At 44.7% G+C, this 26,956-nt stretch overlaps 1 protein-coding gene across 1 annotated transcript in view; it reads left to right on the forward strand.

The window, feature by feature from the left end:
• DOK6 (docking protein 6) overlaps positions 1–24,043 on the forward strand; it is a 228,901-nt gene extending 204,858 nt beyond the window's left edge. Inside the window, exon 8 of the mRNA XM_054583889.1 lies at positions 23,904–24,043. Within this exon, the coding sequence (XP_054439864.1) occupies positions 23,904–24,043 (140 nt within the window). The remainder of the gene's footprint in view (positions 1–23,903) is intronic.
• The last annotated feature ends 2,913 nt before the right edge of the window (positions 24,044–26,956 follow it).

Genomic DNA, 26,956 nt, shown 5'->3' on the forward strand with positions numbered 1-26,956 from the left:
CACTTAGATCTTGGTTGTCCGTGGTTAGCAATGCAGCCGTAACACAGTGCTGTGTTGCTTTTGCGAGGCGCGTCCTCGTACACAGGGGACTCTCACCCATGAGAATCACACCAGCCAGGCCTCCGAGCCGTATAATTACAGCGCGTTCCACGTCCGTCCAGGTTTCGTTATCCTTGATCATTTTGGTAAATAACCCTTCAGGAAATGATGAAAATGTCATGCAACCTTTAGAGAAACAAGGAATAATAGTCTCCGTTGGAAATTAAAATGATCTATTAAAACAAACAAGAGACGTATTTGTCTCCTGGTCACTTGGATCCCACTCACTTTTCATATCACGTGGGTCCTGTCTCCATACTTAGCCCATCCAGTGGGGCCAGTACTGTCATAAACAGTTCTACCAAATATCCAAATACACGTTAGCCTGGCTTCTGCAAAAAGTATCTGTTTTTGTGGCCCCCTTGGGTAAGCGCTCTCTCTCTAGCTTAGGTCCGCGCTAATGTCATTAGGCAAAGGAGAAGGTAATCATACAGAAAATGAACATGTATTTTCAAATCCACCAAAAGACGCTCTCTTTTCATCATTATGATACTTCAGCCCTCCAATCCAATGTTATTTCTTTAAATGAAGTGGTATTTTGGCTTCGGATTATTGGCAGTGAAAGGAGAGCCAACACATCATAATTTACAGATGGAGATTTACGCTCTGGGATTTCAGAAGAGATATGCCAAAAACATGAGTACCATTTGACTCCTTGTCAGCACATTCATCATACCCTGTTGACAGATAGGATGTGAACTGCATCATTGTGGCCGTCGGGAACCCTGGGTTGCTATCTCGGGTCTGTTGTTAACCTCTTACGCAACCTTGAACAAGCTGATTGCCCTCTCTGGACTGCACATTTCTCCTGTAAAATGCATAGCAGAGGACAGTCAAGGTCATTTAAGCTTAAAAACACTCAGCCCTTCAATTTACCTCCTTCAGCATGTTTTATAGGGGTTGTAGAAATCCTTCCATCTCTTAAACCAGGTGATGAAGGCTATGAGGACGTTCCTATAGATCTGGGAATGTATTTACTTTGAACTCTGAAGCTGTGTGCACACACTTTGGGAAGTTTAAGAGCAACACATTGAAAGAGAGCACGATACAATTCCCAGGGAAAGCAGACAGAAAGGCGAACCCCCCGAACAACGCCGCTTACTGTGGGAACAGGGGTCCCGTTCTGCAATGCTCGCATCGATTTAACAGATGTTTACTGAGCACCGACTGTATGCTGGGCAAAGCGCCAGGCCTCTGCCTGAGGAAGTGGCACAGTACACAGACTGACTCACCTACCAACGGCACATTTGGGAATGTAACTATTTGGCAGACAGGATAAACAGAATGTCTCACTGCACTCCAACTCGAGGGCTTTAATGTGAAGCTTTATCTGCTCTTAACCACCTCGTAAAAAGTGGGGGAAAAAGAAACCAGTCTGTGGAGCTGCCCAGGGTTATTTTTCCTCTGAGTAATCAAACTGTGGACCGTGCGGGGAAAGGGCCGGCCACCGAACTGTGAAGCGCGGCCGTCCTGTAACTCGGGGCCCAGGGTGCTTTCTAGAAGAATGAGCTTTCTGCCTGAGTGTTTCTTTCAAAGAGAAGAGAGATGAAATGAAATGTCACAGCAATTACCTGGGCAGCGGACGGTGTGGGGAAGGCTGGCTGCGGCCAGAGTCCCAATTACTGGATTAGGCAGAGATGCGTCCTGGCGTCTCCTGTCACTGGGGGTGAACCTCGTCACACCGTGGCGAGACTGTGATTAGAATTCCAGAGGAAGGCCCTGGAAACACACCCAGATGAGTGTGGCTTGCTTTGTAGGTGTGTTGGGGACCCTCCTTCACAGTTTCTTTCATCCAAATTCTGCCATTCACAATGGGAAAAATGGTTGCTGGGAATCTGCCTGGGACGGTCTTTGCAGGGCGCCTACCTTGCCCTCAGTTCCAACTGATTTTTTAAAAGTATCTGTGAGTCTAACCACGTGGATCTGGCAGAGATGAGAACAATGTCTACCTCTTGGCTTGCACTTGACCGCAACTTCCTGAGGACATAAGGCTGCACCCGTTTGTTGGGAACTAGGATAGTGCGGGAGGGTCTGGCAGACATGAACACACAGATCCGTAAAAGTAGAGTGTGCTGTGCACCATACAGACTAGTCTTGCTCCGCAAATAGCATTTATAGAGTGATTAAAGTCACTGGCGACTTGTTGAAATTCCCTAATGAATGCATGTGGAAAGTGTCTGTGTCAAATTAGGCACTAAACGCTATGCCCGAGAAAGCGGTCGCGACCCGAACCGCATACTGTCGATCAAGCCCGGTAGACCACTCCCCGAGCAATGGCTAGTCGTCCTCAGAGCCTGGGAGAGGGAAGCTCTCCAGGGTTGCGTGATTCCTCCCGAAATGATGTCCAGGACAGAGAGGACAGTTGCAACTGAAAGCATCATGAGTCTGTGTGAACATTTTTTTTGAAAAAGATTCTTGAAAACCCTCTTGTCTGATGATCCAACTCAGCTGGGCGATGGTGATTACTCTTGCTGGAAATTGCACCTGTTGATTTAGTCATTTTATGGGGATGAAACTATTATTTCCAATTCTTAGGTTACCTCCTGATAGATATAACTGTCCATATCGATGTCTCGAGTAGTCGGGCTGCTTCAGTCATTTGAGGAAGACACGGCAGGATAACTCGAAGGTGAGGTTCTGTCCTGGGAGTCAGGCACTTCTCAGGCCCCTTAATGACCGAGACTTCCATTACAGTGACACACACTTCAGTGGTTCCAACCTGGTACCATCGGCTGGGGAACCCTCAAACCTCACAGCACAACTCGATTCTCCAAGCCGTTTGGCCTCAATATAAAAGCAAATAAAAGTAATCATAGTAGCTGTCTTTCAAGGGGTGGGAGTCGCTTCCCAGCATACACAATTTCAAAGCAACAAATTGAAATCCACAGGAAAGAAACATTTGCAGTTCAGCTTATTTTTATGGCGTTGTTTTTACTATGTTTAGTTTTTCTTTATTTCTGTATGTGCTATAAAAACACAAAAAAATCGGAGCCATTCAATTTGGCTTCGTGTTTTATTACATTGAGACAGTGAATGGAACCTGAGGCCACTAATCTATAGTCTTCCCTAATTTCAAAGTACTTTAACATTTTTCTTTAGGTACCCTACTTACCAAATGGCTTCTCATTAAATGGGGTTTTAAAATATACTCTATATTACAATTAGTTTCTGCTCTTCCCCCATTATATTTTCAAATTGCTTATCACAAAGAAGTTAAATCATTTCTACATTTATTTTGCCTCTGTTTAGTTCCTCTTTGCAGAAATCACTTATGTTTCAGAAATGACCCATTATGTTTCTGGGAAAGATATTAAGTGCTCTTATTAAACATGACTCATCTAATGCATTTTGTCTGTATTCATGCCCAATAGGCTTGCTTTAACACACAAGAAAAGCTTTGTTATTTTATTTTTTCAGAATTGACCATTTTGGGGGGAAAAAGTTTCCTGTGAATGTTTTCTCGTCTCCAGACTTTTTCCATTTTGGTTCCATGACAGTTTCCGAACAATGGACGTTTTAAAAATTCATTTCTGGAAATGGCCTCTGCAAAACACACAGCGCCTTTTGCCACAGGGGCCCCTGGCACGTGTCCAGTATTAACCTGGCCCCTCAGACTCACGCTCTGACTGGTTCGGTCATGCTGGCCAGTTTAGAAGTGTCATTACTCATGTCTTGATGAAGTGTGTACCACAAGAAATGTGTGATTTTTCTCCTACACTACCCTTTTTTCAAAGAACATGATAAATGATTTTTGAAATGTATGTTTTGGTGATGTTGTTGATACAACGAACTCGCCTTTGGAATTTTTCTCATTGAGCTAAATGTATTCACGAGCACGGATTGGAAAGACCCGCAGACATTAGCACTTGAAGTTCAGAGCACGTCTGACCCTGTTGTACCCTCCGTCTCCCACTCGCTAGTGGCCAGAAAGGTCAGGGAGGCCGGGGGTGTGAGGGTGTAGAGTAGGGTCTCCGGTAGGACCAGATAACTGCCACTTAGCCCGCATTGTGATCTCGGCTAAGTCATTCAGCGTCTCTGTACTTTGTTATCTTCACCTGTCAGATGAGAATAATGATAGTACTTGCCACATAAGAATACAAGTATTAAGTGAGTTAATATTTTTGCTTCTATTTTTTCTTTGTTTTTATTGTTGACACTATTGCAGATGTCCTCATTTCTGCCCCGCTCCCACTTTGCCGGCCTCCGCCCAGCCCCCGCGCACCCCCTCGGCCATCACCACGCTGTTGTCTGTGTCTGCGGGCCGTGCACACGTGTTCTTTGGCTCGTCCCTTCCCCTGTTTTTGAGGTGTTAGAGTAGTGCCTGGCACACAATATGGATTGAATGAGTTTCAGTGCTGTTTTTACTTAATTGTGGAAGGCTCTCACGGTACACTGATTAATGGCTCTGCAAAGATGACCACCTCACACCCTGACCCTGGGAACCTGTGACTGTGTTACCTTCCCTGGCAAAGGGGCTTTGCAGGTGGGATTATCCAGGCGGGCCCTAACTGTGATACCTGGTGTCCTTAAAGGAGGAGTCAGGAAGGGACTTGGCTACAGAAGAGGAGGTCATGTGACTAGAGAGCAGACAGAGGGGAGGTGACCTGATGTGGGGTCAAGAGCCAGAATGGGAACAGGGTCTGGAGCGGGGACACCAACCCTTCCCTAGAGATGGCGGAGGGGGTGCAGCCCACCATCGGTTCTATCCAGGGACATGGCTCCAGACACGGGCCTCCAGAGCTGCAAGAGAATCATCCGTGATTTTTAAGCCACTGTGTTTGTGGCCATTTATTCCGGCAGCCCTGGGGAGCCAACATGGTCATCCAACCAGGTGTTGGGGGTCCCAGAATTAGCACCTCCTCCCTGACTCCCTAGCCATTGAGTGTTTCATTACATATGGGCTAATCCACAGAGAACACTAAATACTTGGGGTCACCCCAGTGACTTTGGAAGCACCGCACAGCGGGGCATTACTCTAAATTGTCAATAAGCTATCAAAGACAAATATTTAATCATAGCTGGAGCAAGACTGCTAACAACGTCTGTCATTTTTCCCAGCAGACATTGGTAGCGTTCGTGTCAGTAGAAAGTTCAAGCTTAGGGGAGGAGCACCCAGCTGCAGGGAAGGCTGGTGACCCAGCAGAGCGCCCCACGCGGGCAGGGCCCCCGTGGGCCGCCGCTCAGCGCACTCGCCTCCTGGGCTGCGGCTCTGGGGGTCCAGCCTCAGCTGGCACCAGGCACCGCGGGACAACTGGAAGCCACCTCCTATCCCCCATCCCTTTGCAGAAATAGGTTTCCTTGCATTGGCTTGAGGGATAGGGAAGCAACATTTTAGAAACCATGATTAGGAAATAGAACCTACTCCAGACTACATGATAACAAATACATTGCATAAAATAGCCTCTCTTGAAACACACTTAGAAAATAGTTTATTGAGGGGGTGGCTCATAGTATTTTTTTAATGATAGTTGCAGTCCCCTTGTCTATTCTAATTCCACTAGTGGATCTCATTCAATAATTAGGAATGTTTTTGGCTGCAAGTACATTAAAAACCAACTGGCAATTTTTACACCAACAGGCATTTGTTTATGATGTAGAAAAGCCTTGTCAACAGGCTGCTGTTGTTGGTTTCGCTGCTCAGTGATGTCCCTGGGGATTCAGGGTTGGTCTGTGCCTCTGTTTTACTGGGCATTTCCTGTTTCTTTCCCATCTTCATGTTTGCAACTCATGTTCACAAAATGACTGCTATAGCTCCAGACATCACATTCACTTTGAAAACATGAAGCAGTGACTCTTACTTTTAACACTACCTTTTTAAACTACTTTTTCCTTGGCAATATGCCACAGCCATTCTCCCACATCGTTAATATCCTTGAACAACACCATTTATAAAGTCTACCTCATATGCCAGGCAGTGTGTCTGCTGTGTAATTTACATAACCATTTCCCATTGTCAAACGTTGGAATGTTTCCTGGGTTTTCTGCTTGTTTGTTTGTTTGCTTGTTTTGCTATTAAACACCAATATTTTTTTTTCTCTAATGATGAGAACTTTTAAGCGCTAGTCTCTCAGCACCTTTCCAGTATATAATGCAGTGTTGCTAACTGTGGTCACCAGGCCATGCATTACACCCCCAGGACATATTTAGCTTACAACTGGAAACCAAACTTCTTAAGTTCCCTCAGGAAATCTTAAGCCAAGACTTTTTCATATTCACAAATATGCTGATTCTACAATCTCAAATATTAACACAGACCACCAACCAATACCAGCTGTTACATGTGCATCATAAATTTTCTCTAACTTTGATTTTGGTGAGGGGTGTCTATCTGCAGGGTTGGTTAAAAATGAAGAATTGGTAGTTTGAGAATAGTCGCAGAAATATAAATTACAGCACAGAGAAAAAAGTCAATAATATCATAACAACTACACAGGGTGCCAGTAGGTACCGGAAATATGGGGGGTCCATTCTGTAAAGTACATGATTGTCTAACCACTGTGTTGTATACCTGAAACGAATACAGAATAATTGGAATGCAAGCTGTAATTGGAAAAAAGAAAAAAAAAAAAAAAGAATGCAGAAGTTGAGCCACGAGGAAAGAATGAGGGTGAGAGTGAACGTCTGCTGAGAAGCCAAGGCGAGTCCCTGCACTTGCGAGCGCCCCATTTAATGTCCTTCTGCTGCGAGAGTGGGGGCTTCGCCCGAGGAGTGGAAGCCCACCCATTTAACGATTATGGTGCTTAAGGGTAATCCACAAGTCAGACCTCGTGTGGCCATGGAGACAGATCCTGCACTTGCAGTTTATAACCTAAGGGAGGCGCATGCGCTGCAGGGACATTAAACTCCACACCGAAGAGGTTGCTCTCATCGGAGGCCTCAAGTTCACTAGCGCTGACGAGGGCGATCTTATTTCCCCGCTCTCTCGGTGTATGAAGGATGGAGATGAGAGGACAAGGGTATGAAGCACTCTTCGAGGCCAGCGAGCGGTTTGCATGAAGGGAGAGAGTCAGCAGAAGTAGTGATAAAGAAGCAGAGATAAGGATATGGATGGAATAATCCATGAAAAATAAAATCAGCGCAGCCCTTTTTTACAATGCACGTGGCCATGTGTAGAGTAGGCGGGGCCACAATTTTGACTGCGCCTGCAATAGCCTTCATTCAATACTCCATAAACCAGAACACGGTTCACAGGCCTGTGAAACACACGCCGCGAGGAAAGCAAAAAAGGAAAGGAAAGCCAACGAGGCCACAGGATCTCCAAATAAATCCTGCTCACGTAAAGCAGGTACACGATCGTGTGTGATCACTGTCAATTAACAAGCAGCACACACTGCCGTGACGCTGTGACTAAAGGCTTATCGGCTTAACGGAAACCTCTCAGGGTACAAGTATGCGAATACATAATAAGAAAAGTCATTTGAATTGCATATCTTTTCTAACAAGTTTTTTGTTTATTGTTAAGAGGAGGAATATCATATCAGTGTCCCTTCAGTATTAATTATTTGGTTTTGAAACTAAATTCAGGGTGTGTGTGTCTATGTATGTATATTAAAAAGAGAAAGATAGGTTGTATGATTTAGTGTTTATTTTTCCGTCAAGGTTTCTGGTGTGTGTTTCAAAGTTTTAAACTGAAACTCACCTTCTACCCGTTTAAATGTCTTTCGTACCTGGGCTCTTTTTAGTCCTGTAACAGAGTAGCACCTCAGCCAAAAATAAATACTTGTTCTATTATATTTAGTATAATAAATATGTTTAATGGTAGCCTTACAATTTAGAAAATTAATTTTATTTATGTTTTTTAGATAGTTTCACTGCCTATACATTCTTAATGAAAAGCAATTGAGTAAAATATTAAAATTACAGGAGCACGCTAATTCTATTTTTGGACTGGTTTTGTATGTTGTTTTAGCCCATTTCAACTTTGAATGCTGTAAAAGGTCAAACACTCGATGCAGTGCACTTTTTAATGTCTGCACTAAATGCCACATTAATCTCAGTGTAATTAATGAGCTCATCCTGTATTTATTAAGCAGGAAAATAGGATTATTTCCCTCAGAACCCATGAACCTAACAGAGTAATAGATAAGAGACATAAATTTTGCATCTGCTGCCTTGACTAGAAACAAGTTATATAGCTCAAATAAAAACCTTTTTGGCTTAATTTTCTGAGATCCAGAATTACAGTATAAATCCTATGTATCAATCACTGTAGTCTCATTATCATCAACCTTAAGAATCAATATTTTACAAGGTAGGTTAGGTAATTGGAGACTCACATGACTGGGCAGACTATCATGTACCATTATTATGTTAAATGACAAGACCGTTCGGGAATCAGATTGCATGCAAATTGCCTTTTATGTCCCTACAAATTTCTATAATGTAAACAATAGCATTCAGGCTCATGATATATTCAAATTGGAAAATAAAACCAATATTGAATTCCCATCAAGCTCTAGGCAGACCTGGCCAGGAGATGCCAGTGGGTACCGCATGAGTTTACTCCATTTTAGTTGCTCTTTATCAAAAGTGCCAAGCTATCTAGTTTTTTTGACAATGACTACTATCCGTTTACTCCCAAACACAAATGGTTAAAACTTAAGGGAATTTGAAATTACATGGCCCAGTGGTTCTTAAATTAGGAGCATCGTTATCACCAGGAACCTTGTTAGAAATGCAAGTTTAGGCCCCATCCCAGACCCACTGACTCCGAAATCCTTGTGGGGAAGTCCAGGAGCCTGCGGTCAGGAAGCCCTTTGGGCAATTCTGACGAATGCTCAAATTCCAAGCAACTTCACCTCATTTTTTCCAATTTCATGAGTGACAAGAAAACACAGTTACTGGGCAGTGAAGTCCAAAGGATCCTCAGAGCTCCTAACGTCCCTAAGAATATCATCAAGATAAAATAAATATTTATCCAACACCTTCATTGTGATATACAGTGTCTCCAGGGCTATAAACAGTTTCTGTCTTCACGGAGCACACTTTCTGAAAGAGGAGGCAAACAAAAAAAAAACAAAAAACCAAAAACCAAAACCCATATCTGTCCAGAAATTATCCATCCGTGTGCTATGAAAAATAGAGACATTTATTGAGGATACAAGATACAAGAAAAATGTGCAAAGGACAATGATACCTCATTCCTCTTCCAAGTAGGCACCTTGGGGTCTCACACAGTTCTCCCACTTGGCATCAGCTGCCCCGTTTTATTTTCCTCAGTCTCATCGGCAGTCTGAACTCTCTTCCCTTTCAAAGGTGATTTAGTTTTGGGAAAAACCAGAGGTCACAGGGCACCAAATCTGGGCTGTAGCGGGGCTGAGTCACCTGGGTGATTTGATGTTTCACTAAAAAACTCTGCATGAGACACGATCTGTGAGCAGGTGCGTTGTTGTAATGAAGCTGCCAATCACCAGTTGCCCGTAGCTGCGGCCTTCTGAATCATTAGAATGGTTTCTGTGGAGGAATGTTTAAGCTTGAGGCACAATTTGATACAGATTTGTTGCTCTACTCACTCAGTCATTTTGAATGTGACGGCCACACAGTGCACATGCTCACCGAGCAGCGTCTACCACCCCCACTGGCGAGTACAGTAAAGGCTCGTTGTTCGCACATGCGTATTCCAGCCCACTCTCCTTGGTTGCCAGGTTACACTGACATCACTCAAACTGTTCTCATTATATTAACAATGGCTGGACTTATTCCAGACAGATTTAGTAGAATGTCAAGGAGTGACCGTGTTAATAAGAAATATCAAGCAAAGAGACAGTGCAGTTTTGCAGTGGTCCAAGAAGCCCGTCTTTGGAGGTAACTCAACTGATCGTGTGCCTCGGGGCCCAGAGGGTGTAACACAGAAGGGACGGCCTGGGGTAGCTGGTGCTGGGGTAAGGCTCCAGAAGCTGGAAGAGGGCTGGGGTGGGACACCCGGGAGAAAGGAAGGGACAGGCGATGTCTTAGAGCTTGGAGAGCTTGAGAAAATCAGTGAAAATGTTGGTGTTGGAACTGTCCCTGACCAGTGAATGCTAGGACCAAAGGACCTGGGGGAGAAGAGGAACCAAGCCCATCAGCAAGAACCGCAGCATGGTATCTCAGCAGCCCTTCGGGCAACGTCTCCAGTAGGGCGTGGGCGAGCGAGAGTCCTAACCTGGCGACACCCAAGCATCCAATTGCTACCAGTGAAATCTGAGAGAGAACCCTCCCTTGGCCTCCCCTTACAAGGCTATTGGAAGGGTTCAGGAAACAACGTGTAAAAAATACACCGAAAACAAAATGTTACTGGCACAGCTCAGGGGAGTTTCTCATTTTACCATGTGAGCGTTCGTGTGAGAGCATGTGTGTTACTCCAGAAGCAGGGAATATTCTTACAGGCGCCTGGGTGTTACGCGGTCTTCTTTCACCAGGAGAAACTCTTAGATCTCAGCTGCTTCTCTAGAGTTCCACGTGGTTTGTTTATTTTAATGCGTCAATCTAATTCATGTCATTATCTTAGTCTTAGTATAAGAGTCATTGATTTCAGCTCGTGTTCTTCTCATGGGTGACGTGTGAAGAACATTATTTTTAAAAAGTCTAGACAAAAATGTTTCATAGATGTGCATTTTCAAAGCATCTAAATGGCTGCTGTTCATCAAACAAGCAACAGCCCCTCACAATTCTGTGATTCTAGCTGTGAGGATGTGTGAGCCATCTCTCCCCCAGGACCTCCCTGCCATGGGTCCCAGATCCATCTCAGCGCCTCCAGTTCCAGCGCCCGGATGGGATCAGGCCATGACCTTAACCACCACCCCCGCACTCACACCCCAAATCTCAAGCATCTAAATGAACAGAAAGTATTGTGCTTTGTAGTTTCTGCTACAAAGAAAAGTACATACACTATCTCATATATATATATGTATATACGCAGACTTAATGAAACTTCTAAAGTAGAAATTGTCAGTAGAAAGCAAAAGGCAGAATGCTGCTACGCATAATTAGGCACATCATTGGTGAATTTCTTTCCAATAAGGCACACTTCAGTGCACACCAAGCGAGAGCCGAGCCGCCTCTGTGCATGGATTAGGTCCGTAAGGCGCACAGATTAGCACAAAGAATGAAGAGGAAAAGGGACATTTAACCTTCCATTTACTATCTCTTTCCACTCACAGGTTTAAAGTTGTGCAAAATTGTAAATTTAAACATGCAGATGCAATATAGAAACACACCAGAACCTATTGTTATTAAATTAAAAAGCCAAATTATTTGTAAATCTTAAAATAATGCAATTAGCCATTCATGTATTGCATTGTCGCATTTTTGTCAATAGAATCAAGTGTCAATCACCTGTGAAAAGTGCCCACAATGGTTAAAATAGTCTAGCATCATAAGACAAGTCAGTAACTGGAAACTATCAACAGAACAGAGTACCCCTGACTCTAGACTTGTTTCTCACAATCCCTACACCATACTTCCTGTGTGGGTCACGTTTCTCTGCTTTCCATCCCACGCTCTCACAGCCAGGAACAGGATATTCTAAAATACACTGTGACTGCATTTTCTCCGTTCAGTTCACCTGTCCATCGGGGGCAGGGAAGGGAAACTATCTTAACAAAAGAACTCTGATAGGAGGCATATTTGCCAGTGAATCATCCCCAGAATGTTAACCAGCGTAGCTTGCAAGCTATTTACCCTGTAATCTCTTTATTTTCCGTCTTTAAAGTACCCTATTGTGGTGGAGCACTAGTGTCTTAGAGTAATTTGAAGGGGCAGCAAATCTTTGAGAACAATTTTTCAAATTCAGAATTAAAACATGCTTCGCTGTTTTTAACAAAGCCTCTAGCAGGATAAAAGCTTCATTCTAAAACTACAGGAATCGCTCATTTTCTCTGCTTTGTGTTTGTCCTAAAATAAATGTTTCTTTTTTTCCCTGTGAAAATCAAATGAGCGCTCTGATTTTCGCGCCCCCCCTCCCCGGGTTTCATCTTTATCCTGACAGCATGCCAAGGTTTAAAAAAAATCATTTGAAGGAAAGACTTACCCCACGAAAACAGTAACAGCACCGCAATCTGCCCTATAACAAATCAGTGGGGCATTTCTTCTCAGGTAGCTGGACTGTTATTACTGGAAATTAATTTTAATTAATCATCAGTTCAATCCCCTGGGTTTCAGTCATAAGAGGCTCGTTGCCTAATTTTCTATTCTCCAGTGAAAATATTGCCCATATTCATTCTTTCTACACCACGGAGTTATTCAGTCCTCTTTTTGAAATTCCTATTGGTCATGATCATGTAAAGTATCTCATTAAGACATCATGTGTATTTCAGATAAGGATTTCACTGAAACTTAGCATTCTTGGAAAATAATGAATAAATGTAAAATCCAATAAAAATTGGAAGGCACTGCCCTTAGCTTTCCCATTTTCTTTAATTTATTTAACTTATTTTTTCTCATTTATTTCATGAGAATCATTAAATATCATTGTGTATTAACATTGTCAAGAACTGTTAAGGATTTAAGATTTCAGCCTACATGCAAGCCAGCAGGTTCACCTGCCATGCAGTTCAGTGGGTTCGGGCCAGAGAGATGTGAGGTTTCTGGGTCAGACAAAAGGTTCACGCCCACAGCATCAGCCGGAGCACCAGTACTTACAAGCCCCACACATCTTACTTACCACAGAGAGATGCAGAGGGCCATGAAGTAGGTTGTTTTATGGGACCAGGACCATGAGTTTAGGGAACCCCAATATTTTACAATGGGCAAAAATACAGCCTGACATTTGTCCCAAAGGAAATCACCATCTTTATTGTGTTGGACACAAACACATCTTCCCTTATCTCTAGGGGAAGGCACTGTCTCCATCTTCCAAGGCTGGTTGCCCTACAAATGTCCTTGAAAAGATACCCCAGAAATAAAAGGCCGTCAGTGTCTGCTCACAAAATGTGCCTACGTGCAAGGGACTTGCAGGGACACTCTACCCACAGACCGCCACCGCAAAAGTCTTTCTTCATTTTCTCACCACATGTTTATATTTTTAAAACCTTTTAAACTGGTACATTCATTGGGGTCAGTGTATTGTAATGAAGCTAAAAAAAAATCATTTCCTTATTATCCTATTTATACCTATAGCATACATTAGACAATCACATTCAGCCTTCTATTATTTAAATTTTCATTTTAAAAAGGATTGTCATTTTCCCATTAGCCAGGACCATACCACATAATTAAATCACTTTGACTCAACAGATAATTATTGACCTTCAAAGACATGCCAGGCGCTCTCTAGATAGCTGCATTTCTCTCTATTTTCTGCTCTACTTGTGCACAGAGGGGTGAACTGCTGCATGCATTTTTCATCGTTTCATTCATTAATATTTACTGAGCGCCTGTTGTGTGCCTGGCATTTTACAAGGCCCCAGAACGCAAAAGTAAGTAAGAGTCCTCTCAAGTTCAGTATAAGCTGGTAGAGGAGACACAGGTAAAGATAAGATCGTGGCTGCTGACTCAGCTGGGTGGGATGGCGGAGGATTGTGTAAGTAAGGCTTCCTGGGTGAATGAAAAGAAAAAGAAAAGGGGAATCAGCCTAGTATGAGCTGAAGTGCACATGAACGTTAGGGTGGGCATGCCGGGCCTAGGAAGAAGCCCAGGGCGGTCCCGAGGGCTTGCTTTCCCAGGGACTGGCGTGTGCTTTAGCACGGGGACGCGGGAGCAGAGGGCATGAGGTGGGAACTGGAAAGGGAGGGCGATGGAAAAGCGAGCACAGTTCTGAACACAGCGCCCTTGGGGGAAACTCCATCTACTTCCGTGAGGGGGGAACCGAAGAACCCGGAATTTATATATAAAAACTGTGTATGTATTCTCACATGTTTAAACTGCAGTTGCCTTCAGACTGCTCTCCATTTGATGCAGTGCATCTGTTGAGACATTTTTTTTCCAATGCTCGGAATGGTTTTTGAACTCATTGATTTTGATGCCTTTTAGTCCTTCTTCCATTTTTGTTTTATTTTTGTTTCACCTCTTCCACGTGAGCAAAATGTTTCCCTGTGAGGAATTTTTTCATCCAAGGAAACAAAAAAAAGTCACTCAGTGCGAGATTGGGGGAATAGGGAGGGTGGGGCACGGGGGGGGGCATGCTATTTTTGGTCAAAAACTGCTGAACACTCAGCACACTGTGGGCAGGTGCACTTGTAAATCACCCATCATGAAATGGGGCAAACATGTTGAAAGAGTCTTCAAAAAAAAAAAAAAGTTCTCTGAAGCAAAATGCAGCCTCTCACAACAACGCCAGCTGGTCCACGGATCCAGATGGGCTCCTAGAACACTCACCGAGCGGGGGAAGCCTGTGCTACAAGGGGCCCACCCTCCAGAAGATAATTTTGGGATTTGGGGGGCCCCCACTCATATATCTATAGACAGGAAAGAGTTTACTGAAGGCAGCCTGGTTAGAAGGGAGCCCTGGAGCACTTGTTTTGAAGCCATATTTGGAAGCGTTGTTCTTACACGGATTTTTACTGGTGAGGAGCGCACCTGAGGGGTTTTGTGCATGCGGGTTGCCTGAAGAATTCCCACACCTGTGGCACCACCACTGAGAACTTGAACTCCTACGCGAGGGGTTTGCCTTCATCCTGGAGAGGCAGAGAGGGGAGAGACCGCCAGGCGCTCATAACCACTATGGCCAAGTACAGATTAGAGGAAGGTAGAAGAGGTTGTTCGGGAAACCAGTCGGGTGGCTGCAGTCAAAAACCGGATGAGAGATTCAAAGCAGAGGTCGTGAGCATGAAGAAAATAAAGGGACTCACAGGGTTTTTAAGGAGACAGAACGACAGGCTCAATGACCGCCAGCAGGTGGGGAGACGGCGGAGAAGCCAGGAGGCCACAGCAGCTCCAGCCCTTCCACCTGGGCTGCTGGGTCGGAGGGTGTCGTTCACTGAAAGAGCAAGTACCGGAGGAAAGGGGTGTTGGGGCGGGAAGAAAGGCAGGCTCAGCTCTGAAACTCTTCCTGCTAAGAGACGCATCCTGGCCGTCCTCCCCGAGTCCGCTGAAGGGTGCCGCCCTGGGGAGGCACGAAGGTCGCATTGAATGTCGAGGCCTCGCATTCTGTGTCTATAGCGGGGAGAGGACATTGCCTAACAAAGAACCCCAAAGCAACTTACCTCCCACGCTCCATTTTTGGGAAAAAACAAATCTCTTCAATTGATCAGCACTTAGTTGTTTATATCCAGATAAATTTCAAACAAAGGGTAAACAAATTGACGGTACTAATACAATATATTGGGCTTTACTCCATCTATTGGTTAAGTTACATCCTCTTATTTGATCTTCACAAAGTTGGGGTGGTTACTAGGACTATTGTAATTTTACAGGTAAAGAGGGACCTAAGGCTTAAGTTATAGAGTCAGGACTCAAATGCAAGTCTATCACACCCTGGATTGTGTTTTGAACATTTTCTCATGTTTCCCTTAAAGTTTCTCTTCAAACTTCTAAAAGGTGAAGTATTTTGTTATCTCAGTCTTGTTCTTGCTGAAACATTTACTGTTTATATTATAACGTCGCTCGTATAAAGTCATGGAAGTCTTTAAATCCTTGGTTGTCAGACTTTCATGCAGCTCAGTTTTCTGACAGTTCTGGGTGTTATTTGTTTGGAGGTCTAGTTGTAATTCTCTCTGGTTGAGCAAGGAGGTGAAGCGTGTTCACCTATGCCTCCATCTTGACTGGAAGTCGCATTAGTTGAAACTTTTTAGAAGAGAATTATAGCAAATAAAACTTTCCATTTTCTCCTTAAGACATCATCTTAAGGACAGTCATCTTGTATGTATTCTTATTGATTTGTAGGAGATTAATGTGCCTTTTCAGTAAATTTATTAAAATACTTCAATTATACTTCTGGAAATTTCTACCTGAATTGGGAGTACTCTACTTCATGATCTTAAATAGTTCCTTGATTGCTAAAACTATCAACAAATAATATGACCAGAAATGGAAACAAAGATATCAATGTATGATTTTTAAATTTTATTAATATTCTATTTAAATTTTTATAACTGAACCTCTAAAAATAGCAATGAGCTATTTATAGTTCTACAACTAAATATCTGATTTTTTTATTATATTTTATTTCTCCATCCCTCTGTTTGATCAACATTAATGAACTTTTATTTCATGTATTCTCTACTCCTCATATTATATTTCAACTTAGATTATTTCATTTTATTAGCTGACACAGATTGCTTATAAATGCCACAATTATTCAGATGAATTCTGCCAACAGTGAAGAATTCTGCCAAGTTTTACAAAGAGTTCACAGTTGTAGAAAATTAATATCCCAGTAGGTAATTAGAATACAAGAGAAATTAAATGCAAGCAACAAGAATAAATGAATGCTACATTGACCAGAATAATAAATACAAGACCATTTTTATTCTAGAGAATTTCTAAAATAAATATTAAAAATGTAATTCTGTGTGAATCAAATTAAACCATCTTTAAGGGAAATTGAAATATTTTAAACTACATTATATCAGATTTTTTTTAGTGTTAGAATGTTATTGCCTCACTAGTCTCTTTACAACTGTGGGCTGGATACTACATAACATTTAATAAGATGCATTTCTCCATTCAAAAATAATTTTTGAAAATATGACTAAAGAACATTTAGATGTCTACTTATAAAATAAGCAAAAAGGTTCATAGTTTTGGTAGTGAAAGTGCCATCAGTAATAACAATAAAAGTATGAACGTATATTAAGGAATGAAGAGCAAGGGAGGGAAGGAGAGAAAAACCTTTTTGCAAATTAAAATTAGAGTTATAGAAATTTTTTATAATGTAATAAGCTTGGGAGGTAAGGTTAAACAAACCTCAAATATCCCACAAAATAAAGCAACAAAAAAGCGAGTGAAAATAGAAAAGGCTGGGACAATCTTAGTGCAGCACTAGAACATGTAGATATTAAATACTACAGGGAAAAAAGCACAGAGATGAGAGGGAAGATAAATACAGGGGGGAAACGGTGGAAGGGAAATAATTAACAAAAATTATAATAATTCCGAAGTTATTTCCAAGAAATGGGACAGCTTAGTGCCTTGATTGGAAAAAATAAATAAGGGCTCATAAAGTCTTTGAAGAGGCCCCTGTAGCAAGACATCTCCTCATGCAGCTCGTGACACGAGTGACAAAGAGAAGTTCTCAAAAGTTGACAGGACAAAAACGGGTGACGAAGCATCCACGCCAGGCCCCGCCCCCCGCGAAAACTTTGTCTCTCTGAGCAGCGCTTGTGGTGAACGCTAAATGAGCTAATAAGCAGGGACGGGTATTAGGATATAGTGCCCCTGCGCTCAGTGCTAACGTCTTGTACTGATGCTCATGCAACATACTACTACACCACGTCACCATGAATGAACTCGGCACGGGACTGAATGAGCAGAAACTGTGAAGATTGTCCTTATACACCTGTGGAGCCTGAGGAGCAGAGCAGCTACGTAACTTTTCAGGTGCCAACCCGCTATAAAGGGTGGGGCAGGAACCCAAACCCTAGCCAGCTTCCTCCAGCGCCAACACTGTTACCCATCACACGGCGAGGTCCTTGCCTTAGGGCAGCAACGAGGAGAGAGTCCCAGTGAAGTAAAGAGCTGAGACAACCCAAGAAACTGATGGAACTATGCAAGTAACTTATAAGAAAGTATTTTAATAATCTTGTGATGAGGGAAGACTTATTATCAAGGTATAGCCCTCAGAAAACACGAAGAGTTGACTACAAAAACTCGAGTACTTTATGCAGCAAAAGGAAGTTAATGAAATGAGATGCAATTTTTCATCCTTTACCTTGGGAAGGAGATGACACTCTCATAATATCCAGATCTAGCTACTGTTAGGAGAGAAAGTACTTTTAAACCCTGGAGGTGGGAGTGTATATAAGCCTAGTGCAGACTGACAGTGTGTATCAGAAACTTAGTGACAGAAAACAGCCATTAAATTCTTAAAGGTTTTTTGACAATTTGAAGGGTAAAAAAATTTACATATTTTATTATTTTATGTAATCCTAAACCACATCACATAATTTCACTAACAAGTACAAATGCCTCTCAGAAAAAAGGTAAAAAAAATAATAATTTCCATCAAGTGTCACCTACACTATTTTAAATTAACATGTCCAAATCCATTTTATTTTTTTATAACTTTCTGTGAACTGAATCGTGCCCCCCTCCCAAGAAATTCATAGGTTGGCGCCCTGACTCCCCACCCCAAAGTGAATGTATTTTGGGCCTTTAAGGAGGTCATTAAGGTTCAATGAGGTCATGTGGGTGGGACCTGGATCCCATAGGATTAACGTCCTTAGAAGAAGAGCTGGAGACCCCAGGAAAGCACACGGCAAAGGGCCGGCGTGGGGACAAAGTGAGCAGGCCCACGGAGAGCGCCCCCCGCCGGCACTGACCTCTGGCGGCCAGCCTGCAGAGCTCTGGGGAAAGCGGTACCTGCTGCAGAAGCCCCCCAGCCCGTGTACTTGGCTGTGGCAGCTGTGACAGATGAACACTTTCTACTGGCTTGAATGGTCTGTTGTTCTTTGACAACATACATCACCATTTTAGAGGCATTTCAAGCAAGCCTAGGAGCGAGGTCATGAAAACTGACATTTCTTCTCCTCTGAAGCCGAGCACGTATAAATACACATGTGGTTTATGCGTCCCCATGTATGACCGGCGTCGGAAGAGTTCCACGAGGACACCCAGCAATATGCTGGGCAACGCTTTGGGTCCGGTTCCCAGCAGGCCGGGCTGCGCCGCTGCTCTGCCTCTAGTGCGCGGGGCGAGTCGGTGAACGCCGGTGGGCCTGGGCTTTGTTCTTCCCCATGTGAACTCTCCCCTCACAGAACTCTCCCCTCGCAGAACCAACGGGAGGATTTTTAACAGTAACATCTGTAAGGTACTTAGCATAGTGTCGGCATGAACAAGTGCCTAATGAACAGTGGCTATTATATCACGGCTTTTCAAATCACTTTCTTTAGGAGTTGAAACGCGTGATCCTCATACTCCCCATTGGCTCAACTGTGCTGAATCTGAGCCTTGATACCCACAACAAATCCACTCAAGGGTCATGAGACTCCTGGGACCGGGGAAATCTCTTCCACAGGCATGTCAGAAGCACCCCCTGGGAGAGCCCAGAGGTCAAACCCGCACTTAGTTGGGTTTGAGCCGAATCACAAGGAATTGAGCAGCTTGATGGCTCACAGTGGAGAAGCTGACGACAAGTCTTGGCATTTCTTAGCATAACCAAGAGATGGAAGGTCATGGCTAAGACACCCAACACTCCCGGGACGCTTCTGTCCCCTAGAAACCTCTGGCCCTGGGTTCACTGCAGGGGAGAGCCCTGAGAGACCCCTGTTTAAACCCCAAGTGTCCATCCGTCTGTCCTCCGGTGTCGGGTCTGATCTGCCCTCTGCCCTCTCCTTTTCCCCAGCAGCTAGAGAGCCCTTTGTTACTGAAGACAAAGACACCGTCTTCTCTGTGCCTACCTGGACCCGATAGTTGTTAATGCCTTTATTCCAGGCTGCCCCTTTCTTCATGAAGCAACGGTTTCATTTGTTATTTTTCTGCTTTGTTTTTTCAACTTTGTTTTATTATTTAAAGAGACAGCACCCTTCCCCACCCCTGGATACTAACATAAATTCAAATCAAGGAGCCTTACTGAGACCGTTGTTTCTCACTGATGAACAACCGCAAGTTCTGTGCTTTGGGATCCTCTTTCCTCCAGAGACAGATTCCTTCACCTGTTAGTTTATGTCAAGAGCACAGTGAGTGTCAGCCATTGTAGAAAAGCAGAGGCCTGAGCAGCCAGGACTCCGCTCACCTTTTTGGAAAGGGGAGGGTGTTGCAAGGTGCTGTCCTCTGGTTGTCCTGTGCTGGGTGACCTGGGACTCTGGCCTTGCATCCTGACTCAGTTATTTCCTACTGCCTGTGCATTCCTTCTAGTTTATTACTGGTTTGACTCTTTCATGATGCAGCAGTGAAGACTTACCTTTATGGGTAGGGTGACTTCACCTTTCTTAACATATGGTCTGCTTAAGTTTCTAGAACTGGGAGCATTTTTGTTAGGGTAATGAAAATGTTTGAAACCTCACTATATCCAATGTATTTCCTTCCCTATGGAACAGAACAGTATTTCTCAGTCTGGAGTCTGTATACACACCGGGGCGGGGGGGGTTCATTGGAAGAATTCATTTCAGAGTGTACCTCAAACCGTCAGGTAAGGACGATGGGTTCATTTCCCAGATCACCAGTGCTACCTGACTATATGGGTAGAAAGTATTATTTTCTATTAAAACAAACGTGAACAGACCATGAAGTAGAAACCAAAATCCAAAAGGGCTTTTAAGCCACATGAATAGCTGTTAAGAAATATGTTGCTTTTTCACCTCTGCCTCCCCCAGGTCCTTAGGGTAAATTCATCTCCTCTGCCTTCCAGGGTGAGCTGAAGGGCAAGTTTAGGAAGCATTTAAATAGAGTCTCTGTTTAGTGAACAGGGCTATTCCAGCAAGTTTTTCATTTAAGCAGCAAAGTTCATTCCAGTTGTTTCATTTCATTTTCATCGACAGTGCCTAAGAGCATAATTCATATGAAGGTCGAGGAAATGGTTAATTATTTCTCCCCTTTGTCCTCATATTCACTGTTGCCCCAGGGAAACCACAGCCCCCCACCTTCGCACTTGCAGTCCTGGCTGAGGTGTGCTATTTTTGTGAGAAGTGTTCAATGACATCATTTGCAAATTGTCTCTAAAGAAGTGGTTGAGGTGAGGAAAAACCATAACTTAATTTCCAGTGAGACTACACACTGTTCACAGAGGAAATAAAGAAAGCAGTGCTGATCTTGAAGGAGAATAATGTTCAAAAACTGGCATCATAGGGCAGGACAGCACAGCATTAAACGAAAAGAATGACAAGAGTAGAGGCCCATTCCTCATGGAAAGAAGGGAGACAACTAAGCTCTGGCGAACCCGCCATTCCAGGTGTCTGCGTAGGCATTTCATTTAGTCCTCCAAACACTCTGAGAAAGATGCTTTCTCCACGCCGTGGAGGAGAGGGAAGGAACTCAAGCCTGTGTGTCTCTGAAGCCCCTGGCGGGGATGGTGTCTGCACACCCTGTGGGGCGAAGGACACAGGGACGTGGGCTGCTGTGTGCGGTCCCCTACCCAGCGCTCCTAGGCTCCATGGGCGCCCTGCTCGGACCCCGCGTGGCACGGGCTGTGCGCACCCTTCGGCTCACGTCCATTGTTGTCTCTCCTTGTCGGACGGCCGTGCCCGAAGCAGCTTGGGAACCCTGCAAAGTCAGGAACCGTACTTCCCATTACTTTGTCTCCGCTGTGGCGTTCTGAGCTGTTTTAGCAGATGGTTGGCAAATTGTTAGTTGCATGTTTGACCTTTTACACCCAAGAGTCTAAGGTAAAAAACTGTGCACGGGCGAAGTCTCTTCTGAATTTGCAACTTAAGCCTTAGCTTTTAGCCCACAAATAAAATAAATAACAGGATAAAACTAGGCCAGGAACATAGCCTTCATATTAGAACTGCCACCTGGTTTGTGCTTTAAAATGCCAGTATCTCCCATTAAAGGAAGTGTGAATTTTTCATCTAGCAAGTCAATGGTAAGATAAAGAGACAAAATTGTCAAAAATCTGAAGTGATTTTTTCCTATATGAAAATAGTATATCACAACCTTGACATAGAAACATCATGTCAAAATGCCACATCTGAGAGGGGCCTTCACCCCACAGAGATGACTGCTGGAGTCCAGGGTGACATCCTTTCTCTGACTATGGTGACAGCACTTAACATGTATGAACTCAATTCACACATATTGATTTTCACACTTTAAAGGACCATAGAATGCCATTAACGTCATCCAGAATTTGCAGGTCAGGAAACTGAGAAACCCAGAGACGAAGCAAGCCTCGCAAGGTTAGTTACACCTTGTCCCTAGCAGAAGACGCACATGTACCTCGGGTTCTGGCTCCCGAGTCCCCAGCCCTAACCTCCTCCAACCTCCTACCTTCACTCTCCTGCCTATTTCCAGCTTCAGTTTTCCTCATAGCATTCTAGGCCTCCTACAGGAAAGAGAAGCCATGCTCAGCTGAGAGTTTAAGAGAATTTAATGAACTCTTGAAAGACCTATGTGTCAGGCTACAAAACCTATAAGGGATCATGAGGGTGGGCAGCAGCAGGAAGCCTCCTTCAGGAATAAATGAGCAAAGGGGGTTCCAGAGCCCTTTCTGGAGAAAGAGGAGGGGCAGAAAGGTCTGGAAGCCTGAAGGAGGCTGGGCTGCAGAACCACAGGAGCGAGCAGAGAGCGCGAGGAGTAAATTGCCCGCATCTTTCTTCTCCCTGACCTGCTCAAGTTCAGTCTTTTTAAACAATGTTTTATTTATTGATTTGAGAGAGAGAGGAAAAAACATCGAATTGTTGTTCCACTTACTTATGCATCCTTTGGTTGAATCTTGCATGTGCCCTGACCAGGGACCAAACCCGCTACCTCGGGGTATGGGGGCCATGCTCCGACCAACTGAGCTACCCGGCCAGGGCCTCATGTTGAGTCTTAACAAGAGCATCAGTCCAACCGTGAATTCTAAAAGGATTTTTACCCTCAACGCGAGATTTTGCTCTCACACTAGTTTCACATTAAGAGGGTCTAGCAGTTTCATTAGCTTTTGATTATCCAATTCATTTGCATTTTCTCCCTGGATCCCAAGCTTCAGACGCTGCAAGGAAAACACACCTGACAAGGAAACAGCTTCAAGTGCATGACCTTGAGAAGGGCAGCACGCCCAGAGGACCTGGTGAGACGCTGGACACTTCTGCCTAACAGATTGTGTCCCCTGGCGGCCTCACCAGCCGGGCCGGAAACAGCACAAATCGAGCTTAAGCCGCTGCCTCCTCTGGGCCGGACACAGTCTGCAGGGCAGAGCTCACAGACCCCTTCCTCTCCCCGCCCGCTAAGCTCGTCCAGGAGCTAAGGACCACCCTCACCCCTGAAGGATTACTCATCGCTGGTTAACAAGAAGGACGGGGGGAAAGTTCCGCTGCGGCCTTGGAGTACACACTTTCTCCCCACGTTCTGACCATTCTGTAATCAGTATGTAATCAGAGTTTTTCAGTAATCGCTTCGGCGGTGTGTGTTAGACCACGTTCTCATCTCAGAGGTGCGTCTGAACCACAAAAAAGCACGGACGGAATTTTCTCAGACTGTATCTTCTGTAAGATTTCACTTTCAGGGGGCTATTTCAGTCATCAGAAAGGCTGGTCATTTGGGTTAAGGTATCCTGAAATGGGTTCCCTGACGCCCAAAGGCGCAGGGCTAAGCCCGGGCACCGAACACTCTCACCGTGAGCGCTTCCTCCCAATAATTCACGGTTACTGCCCAGGATGAAGTGCAATCTGCCTACTCAGAAAGGTCTGAAGAAAGGGTGTGATTGGCTTTTGTATGCCGAACGTGATTATAAAAGAAAAGAAAGCGGCTTACAGGCTCGCCCTCAAAAACACTGGTATTTTTTTTTTGGAAAAGCCTGTCTGCTTTTGTTTCAAAAGTCGAAGGACGGTAGAAGTAAGAGATCCTTAGAAAATTCACCTAGCTCCCCGGCATCCACAACTTGACAAGACACACGTGTGGAAAATACCGAGCCTTGCAGGTAACACGTTTAGCTTATCAAGGAAGAAGGTACCAAGAATCTCCATTGCTACCTCCTTACCTGGAGCTCCGTATGGAGGATCTGAGGGCTCCGATGTGTTTGTTTTCCCGATATATCTTTTTGTTTCGCTGAACCTGTGTCTTAGCACAGCTCTCCTGTTCTCTCTCCCCAGGTCACGGGTTTGGTTCTTCGAAGATGTCACGTGCACAGACCTTTCCCAGCTACGCCTCCGAGCAGAGCGAAGAGACCCAACAGTCTTTGTCCCGGTCAAGCAGCTATGGATTCAGCTACAGCTCCAGCCTCATTCAATGACCCACAGAGAGCCACTGCTGGCCAGAGAGACAGTCCGTCCCGGACCTGCTTGTGGGGTCATGGCGCCCTCTGCCTCCTGGAAGACCAATTGCAGCAGAAGTTGAAATGAGTCGGGTCTAGCCCCATGCCCAGTGGAAGGTTCAAAACTGGAGTTCCGCTTCCTTGAGTCCGTGGCTAAGTCCTTTATTTATTGAGTTTCTTGGGGGTGGGGGGGACATCTATGTTTTACAAAAATAGAATCCAAATCGTATGAACAGTCATTTAAATAAAATTCTTTGGGTCTGACAGTAGCAGCAGCCTGGGCACTGCGAGCATTGCCCGCACAGGCTTGTATTGTACCTGGTCGGCGTCCTCACGGCTCAGCCTTCCCCTCCGATGACAGGGCCAGGACTTAGACATAAAGGTGACCCACCACAGGCTGTGTGGCTTGGAAGGTTTTGACAGGGACAAATCCAATCAGCCCTGCGAATGGCATCGTGACTCTCCATATAAATAGCCCCAGTGACCACAAAGGGAACACGAGTCGTAGAGCACACTAGCAAGCAGGGCCTTGTGGCTCTCCCCGCGCGTGTGTGCGCGCGGGCGTGTGCCTGTAGGCGAATGTAGATGTGGACAGCGCTACAGCCACCTGTATCTAACAAGTATCACCAACTGTGTGCTGAGGGTGGCAGGTCATGCTCACTTCAATTGTCGAAATCTGTACCTTGGTGCATTAAAATTAATAATTGTTATGCTGAATAGCTATTTTTAAAACCATGCTGTAAAAAAAAAAAAAAAAAAGCTTCTTATTAGGAAAAGTATTTATATAGTCAAGTCTGCTCCTGTGAGACGTGTAAGAGTGTGAGAAGGAGGAACACCCTGGAAGCAAAGGAACGGGTCTGACTGTCCCCCACGTCACACGCCCGTGGTCTTTCTGGTTAGCACTCCCTTGGCGCCGGCACTGTGTCTTCTCCCCTTGGCCGTCCTTCTGAGCTCCATGGGAAAGGCTGGGTGTGACCGCCAGCCGGCTCCCATTTAATCTCCAGAAAAAAGACTCTAACGGAGACACTGTTGAAGAAAGAGATCAAAATGCCCTTAAAAAGAACTGAGCTGTTGTGCACGAGGAGAACAAGCACAGGATGGCAGAGGTTTAAAATCTTGCTGTTCTCGGGGCGCTGTCGGAGAGGTGCCCCGGGCTGGGCAGCCAGAATTGCTGGGCTTTTCCTTCCTTTTACTGGACGTGGGTTGGCTGGGACTGTGAGAAAATAGGTTAAACGTAATTGTTTTCATCCGTCGCATTACTGATAAACCCCCGAGGTTTAAAGGAAAGTGGTGATTTCCATGTGAACTGAGGAAGTTTGGCTAAGTCAGGTCCCCTTGGAGAGTTTTGCCCCCCGTTTTGGAGTTCGGTTGCGTAAACTAGAAATGGTTCTGCTTGATTATCTGATGTCACTTGCCTACGGTGGTCCGCACACAAACACTCCAGGACGGACCGACGCAGCAGGGAGCCCGGGCCGTGTCAGATGAACACCTGATTTGTTCTTCTTAACAGCAGAATATTTTAAGCTATCCAAGTTAGTCTGTTGAAAGGGCACCTGTTTTGCTGCTCTGTGAGAAGACTGGCTTGTTCACCCTTATCCATAGCCTGAGTGCAGATGGACAGTTCATTTCAGAGAATTCATACAGAATTCAATCGTTCGGGGTCCCTCTCTGATAAATTCGCACTTAGAGCAACGACCTAGACTCTCCCCATCTCTCAGATAAGTATGAAAACCCCATCAAGATGCTAATCATAAGAGTTAATGTGGCTGTGAAAAATAATTATCCTAAGCGTTCAGGGAGAAAAGGGAAATTGCTCAAACGCTCTGCACTGTGAATTGTGCTGACACAGCCGAGGGCCGGCGACGGGCTCCAGGCGATGCCCAGCCTCCCCCGAAATCCCGGCGTCGGAGGCCGGCGCTCCGCGTTCCTTTAGCAGCCGCAGTTGCTTCCGACATGCCCTTCGCGTAGCTCCCCGGAGCAATTGGCTGCTGAGACCATCCGGGCACAGCTCCTAGTGGCCTCACGTTCCGGACCGACTCCCGCTGGTCACTCAGTTGAGCTTTTGCTTAGAGACCACAGGTTTCTACAAGGGACTTACGGGGAAAGGCCCTCAGGGCTCCTGGTTCATGTCTCAGCTTTATTAATGTGCCCGAAGCACAGACAGCGAGTTGGGGGGGGTGGGTTGCTAATTAGCTGAGTCTGCTCTCGTGGGTGACGGGTGGGAGACGCAGCACCTGCATGGACTCCCTCAAGAAGACCATTTTCTTGTGATCATTGCCAGTGGGCACGCCTGAGAGGGCACCAAAGATCAGACACAACCTTGGGCCAGGTCATTCTGAAAACCATGTCAGAAAAAAGAGTCTGGGAGGTAGGAATACCTTTCCCACATCTTTATCCAATCTCATCACAATGAGAATAATACGATAAAATATCTCATGGGACATTTTTGGAGATTTATTCTAGCACACACCTCCAACTATACTTAAAATTGTAGCTAAGTCAAAATTACTAAATGAACAGATAGGAGAATTTATATTAACCTAATATGCTTGACATAAGGCAGTGCACGTTGTAATAAAAGTGACAAGCCGATAAATCTTCCGCAAAAACCAAAGATGAAACGGTACTGAACGAGTCTCCTGGCACTTCACGAAATCGGTTTCACTGGAGCGACCAGAGTGGCCAGAGGCATGAATTTGACTCCCTCAAGCCGGTAGGTTTAGACTAAAGATGCCTCTACACTCCGCAAGTCGTTTTTCTCCCTCCAGAGATAGTATTCTATCTTTAATATACGTGTGACTTCTTCATTGTGAGGGAGTGACTTGCTATGAACCAAAGACATCTTTTGGCTCCTTCCAAAAGTGACTCAGTTAGGGCCCATCCAGATGGAGA

The sequence above is a fragment of the Pteronotus mesoamericanus genome, unplaced genomic scaffold (genome assembly GCF_021234165.1).
Source record: "Pteronotus mesoamericanus isolate MK-2021 breed Mesoamerican mustached bat unplaced genomic scaffold, CSHL_Meso_final contig_74, whole genome shotgun sequence".
NCBI lineage: Eukaryota > Metazoa > Chordata > Mammalia > Chiroptera > Mormoopidae > Pteronotus > Pteronotus mesoamericanus.